Consider the following 5,452-nt stretch of genomic DNA (forward strand, 5'->3'; position numbering starts at 1 on the left):
TTAATGGTTGATTGATGGGACTAATTGTAGAGATTCCCTCGAAATCCGCAACGCGCGGTGTTTCTTCGGAATAAACGTTGATCGGCATCTTCTTGCCTGGGTATCGGTTCGGTGCGCAAGTCACGGCGTTGGAACCGCGGCGACGACGCGGTCGCTATGATATAACTTTCAGACCAAGCCGACGTCGATGCGCGGGACCTGGCTTAGGATCGTGCGCAAATACCGAATACGGTGCGAAGGTTGCCGGAATTTGACCGGAAGGACCGCGGAAGCTAACGGAACAGTACGGATTAGGACACGGGTCTTACAGAAACCCTCGAGAAAGGGCAGCATACGAAAACCTTGAGCCCGCAAGAAAAAAAAAAAAACTCACGGGCTCATTTTTTTGGGCGTGGATTTGGTACTACCTACGTGGAGCTAGAGACGACGGTCTTTTCCAGGGATTTGTAGGGGCCATTGTGAGGTATGTGGTTCATCCACTCCGTCCATTCATTTTAGATTTTATTTTTAACATGTCATCCAAAAAGGGAGACAGATCGAAGGTCCAAGTGGACCACACCACAGATCGATAGTAGGCACTTAATCTCCACTGTTTCCTATGGTGTGGTCCACTTGAAGTTTGATCTGCCTCCTTCTTTGGACTCGTAAGGTTAAATGGGCTGTCAAAATGGATGGACAGCTTAAATAAAACACACACATTGTAGTGGGCCCCATAGAGTCCCATGTGAGACCGTCCGTCTATAGCTAGGCTGTGGTGGCTTATTATCCTTTAGCTATGGATTTAATCCGTCAATAATTAGCTACGGTTTATATCTGTAGCTAATAACCACCATAGTCTGTAGCCTTTGCTCCTTTTTTTGGTAGTGTTCGGGCTGTTGGCCTCTCTAGGGATGAGAGCAAGGGTAAAGGACCCTTTGGTAAGGAGCTCCCTGATTCTAACAATCCACTACTTCCATTTCCACTCGACTGTGGACTTCCCAAGAATGCAATCAACCACCCATCCTGAGTCAGATTCAATGTGAACATTCTGCAGCCTGTGAAGGACACACAATTCCAATCCATCGTGGAGAGCCCTGATCTCTGCTCTGTTGTTGGATGTTACGTCGTAGCCATTGTAAAAAGCCAATATCATGGTGCTATTGTGATCTCTGTAGATGCCGCCACCCCTGACAGACCCCAGATTCTGAATGGTTGATCCATCGACATTGAGCTTGCACCAATCGGCAGGTGGTTTCTGCCACCTCACGACGTCGAGACAGGTGGTAGGAAAGGAAAACCTGGAGCCAGGGACAGCTGGGATGGAGGGAGAGGGCTGAGGAGGTTTGTGACGTGCATGTTTATTCAATAGCCACCAAGAAGCTCTACGGAACACCCTTTGGATCGAGATTTTGTGGCCATCAAATCTGGACTTGTTTCTAACCTTCCAAATCTCCGATAATAGAAAAGTCGATGCCAAATGGAAGGTAGAAGAAGAATAGGTTCGCGGGCATGGAAGGCCCCACCACCATAAGAGCCGATCAAGAATGGAGGAGTGAGGAGAATGAGTCACATCCAGCATGTTGGCAGTGAGGTTCCATATCCCTTAAGCCAGGGACCCGAGCAGGAAGAGATGGGACAAAGCTTCGGTGGATGAATGGGGATTATCCCCCGACTCACAGCATTCGCACTTCGACGCGAGATAAATCCCCTTATTCTGGACATTAACATCAATGGGGAGCGTGTTCATCAACACCTTCCACAAGAAACCAGAGATCTTAGGGGGAAGGAGCAGGTGCCACACCCACTTCACCCAAGCTAATTTTTGTCCATGCGTCTGCACCACCTCCCAACTGGATTTAACCGAAAAAGAACCACCTAGGCCATGGGGCCAGATGAAAGAGTCTTCACTGTTTGAATATAGAACCCTCTGTTGACGGTGTGAGCCTGAATCGAGGCAAGGAGAGCAACCAACATGACTTGCTTCAGGCCGTTGTATGTTAGGAAATCATCCACGAGAAGTTCCTGATGATCAGAAGGGATGCTGATGGACGGGATATCTTGGAACGGACCCAGGCCTAACCAATTACAACGCCACATATTGAATCTGCCGTGGCCTATTTGCCACTGGCCATGCCTATCCAGAATGGGAAATAGCTACACCAGCTTATTCCAAAACGGAGAGCACCCAATGCCAGATCTGAACCTGTTTGAATTCGGGGCAAACAATCTATATTTAAACTACATAAAATTCACCCACGTGTTATCTTCACAGTTGTTCCTGACCCTCCACACCATCTTAAGATGAAGAGCCCTCATTACATCCTTCATTTTTCTGATACCCATCCCACCTTCAGCCTTAGGGGTAGAGACTACACCCCAGCTCCCCTAATGGGCTTTATTTCTACCTTCTCTCCATTCTCATAAGAAATTTGCAATAGCCTTTTCAATCTGATGTAGAGTTTTGGAAGGAACAACCAAAGCAGACATGATATGCACCGGGACGTTACACAAGACTGAAGAAATTAAAGTAAGCCTACCCGCTTGTGAGAGGAGGCGACCATTCCAACCTTGAATCTTAGCTAATATCTTGGCAGTTAAGGGGTTGAGCTCTCTACTAGACGTTCTCCCTTGAACAATGGAGATACCCGGATAAGTAAGGCCTCTGGGGGCTTTTCCAAAGCATAAGATCCTTTCGATGCTCCTGATCCTACCAGCAGAGAGCCTTGAAGAGTAGAAAAAAGCACTTTTCCGCAGGTTAATGGACTGGCCGGACGCTGACTGATATTTATGCAAGAAATCTCTAACTGCTATAAGCGATCGCCGGGACCCATTAATGAGCAGGACCGTGTCATCAGCATACAGGAGGTGAGAGAGTTGGAGGTAACCCTATTTCAACTTGAACGGATTGCACAGCCCGTCCGCCATCAGACAATAAAAACCCTTACTAAGGGCCTCGGCTACGATGATAAAGAGGCACAAGGATAACGGGTCACCTTGACGCAGCCCCCGGGTGGATTTGATGAAGCCACAACTCTCCTCATTAACTAGGACTGAGAACCAATCATTCAACTAGCAAGATTCGATCATCTAGACCCAGGGAGACACAAAGCCGAAGTGAATAAGAACCCGTTTCAGGAAAGTCCAGTCCATTTTGTCATAGGCCTTTTCCATATCTAGCTTTAACAATAGATTCCTACCTCGAACGTTCCTATTTATCTCTCTGAAAGCTTCATGAGCGATGGCAATATTTTCTGCAATTGATCTTCCCTTGACGAACATTCCCTGCTCTTTGGAAATTAGCTTGGGAAGAATGGGGCTTAGCCTGGCCACCACAATCTTTGCAAAAATCTTGTAAATACAGTTACAAAGACTAATGGGGCGATAGTCTGAGAAAGATTTTGACCCAGAGGACTTGGGGATCAAGGCTATAAAGGGAGGAGGTGAAAGCCCGAGGCATCTCTCCCCCTTGAAAAAAATCAACCAAAGTTTTGTGGATGTCAGCCCCCACAATGTCACAACAGCTAGCAAAAAATGCACACGAGAAACTTTCAGGCCCAGGAGCACCATCTTGAGGAAACCACCGCGCTTCGGACTTCCTCCAAGGACTAGGCCTTCATGAGGGTAGCGTTATCCTCCCCCAAAACAAGAGAGGGGATAGCGAAAGCAGCTGCGTCCCCAGAAGGGTAGCCATCGGGGGGAGAGGGCGCTAACAGCAAAGCTTGAAAGAAACAGACAGCTTCTCGTTCTATAGTCTCCTGCTCAGTCACCAACACACCAGAATCAAGTTTGATTTGGAAGATGCTCGACCTCCTGATCATGTCAGTGACTGAAAGATGAAAAAACTTGGTGTTTTTATCTCCTTCAGTAAGCCATCTGTTTTGAGATTTCTGCTTCCATAAAATCTCACCTGCTAGTTCCATACGGACCAACTTGGATTTGGCAGTTGCAATATCTTGAGCGCTGATGTTGGAGAGAGGAGTTTGGGCCGAACCCTCAAGCTTATCTAGCGCTTCAGCTGCATCTTTGATGTTTTGGGAGACATTCCCATAAACATTGCGATTCCAAATTCTCATATATCTCTTCACATTCTTGAGTTTTAGGAGAATGTTCAACATGGGTTGGTTCGAAAAAGGGGGGCTCCACACTTCCTCAACCACTTTAAGAAAGGAATCATGGAGCAGCCACATCCTCTGGAACCTAAAGGGCCTCGGGGTAGAAAATAAGGGCTTCGGGAAATCAAAGATCAGAGGAGAGTAGTCAGAATTCATCTGCGACAGATGCTGAACGCGAAAGCCCAAAAAAGTGCTCATCTAGTTCCCATTACACAACACTCTATCTAGCCTTGCCTAGACCTTAGCCACGCCCGACCGGTTGTTACTCTGAGTAAAAGAATTACCAATGAAACTGGTGTCCAAAAGGCCAGCTGCATCAATTGCATCCCGGAACTTAGAAGAGCTTGCCAGATCAAAAATCTTGCTGCCAATCCTCTCAAAAGGGTCTAAGATAGCATTGAAATCCGCAGCGACTAACCACGGCCCTGAAAAACCTGCTACCATCGAAGTCAGGCTATCCCAGAGTAGCCTTCAGTCAATTCTAGAACATTTAGCATAGACAAAAGACAACCTGCAGGAGGGATAGGAGCTTGATGGACGAACATTAATGGAAAGTATCTGGTTAGTCATATAAAAGAGAGAAATGAAAATTGAACCACTATAGAAGACCCAAATTTTTCCCCCTTCGCCAGCATTAGAGAAGGACAGGTGGAAGCCTAGCTTTAGACCGATCCCAGCTTGTTTCTGCTCAGCCGCCATGGGTTCTAAGATGGCCAAAATCACTGGATTATGATCCCTAATCAACCTATAGACAGTTCAGGTAGTGGTCGAATTGGCCATGCCCTGAACATTCCATATGAGGATATTATTCATTAATAACATCCTTGAAGGTGGACTTTTTCCCATACAGAACGGATTGATTTTGGGAACTTGGGTTCCTCTTCTTATTCACTTCTGTAGATATGTATTAGTTTCTCTCTGTTATAATTTGGGATTGATCTTTTTTTCCCTTCATTTGGTGCGTCATTTGAAGATATTGGAAGGACTTCTTAAATTGCCAGAGAACAAGGAATGTGCTGACTGCAAAAGCAAGTAGGTATCTTGGTTGAATTGTGATAACGAATGATCTTTTAAGAAGCTACTTGTAATCTTTTTTCATATACAATGTATTTGGAGATAGAATCGAAAGGAAAAGAGTTACTCAAATGTAGTGGGATATGGAAGAACTTTGTAGGAAGTATTTGGAGATGGAGTCGAAGCTCAAGTTCGAACAGGTTCCTTTTTTGTAAATTCTATGACAGGTTCCTTTTTACCTTCTATTCCTTCATGAAATGATCTCTTAATTCCTTTCTATTCGTTATGATCCCATGAATAGGATGATCTATTTTAGGATGAAAAGATTCGTTCGGAGTTGGTAAAAG

The 5,452-nt window shown here is 45.7% G+C and overlaps 2 protein-coding genes across 2 annotated transcripts; both read right to left on the reverse strand.

Moving 5' to 3' along the window:
• Positions 1 to 946: 946 nt before the first annotated feature.
• LOC131220196 (uncharacterized) lies at positions 947 to 1,558 on the reverse strand. Its single transcript, XM_058215158.1, has one exon. It carries the CDS (start codon positions 1,556 to 1,558, stop codon positions 947 to 949), a length of 612 nt encoding a protein of 203 aa, XP_058071141.1.
• A 2,026-nt stretch (positions 1,559 to 3,584) lies between these two features.
• On the reverse strand, positions 3,585 to 4,790 carry LOC131220197 (uncharacterized). Its single transcript, XM_058215159.1, has 3 exons — positions 4,603 to 4,790; positions 4,332 to 4,560; positions 3,585 to 4,247 (listed from the first exon to the last, which is right to left on the reverse strand). Exons 1-3 carry the CDS (start codon positions 4,788 to 4,790, stop codon positions 3,585 to 3,587), a joined length of 1,080 nt encoding a protein of 359 aa, XP_058071142.1.
• Positions 4,791 to 5,452: the final 662 nt, after the last annotated feature.

The sequence above is a fragment of the Magnolia sinica genome, chromosome 12, assembly GCF_029962835.1.
Source record: "Magnolia sinica isolate HGM2019 chromosome 12, MsV1, whole genome shotgun sequence".
In the NCBI taxonomy this organism is placed as follows: Eukaryota; Viridiplantae; Streptophyta; class Magnoliopsida; order Magnoliales; family Magnoliaceae; genus Magnolia; species Magnolia sinica.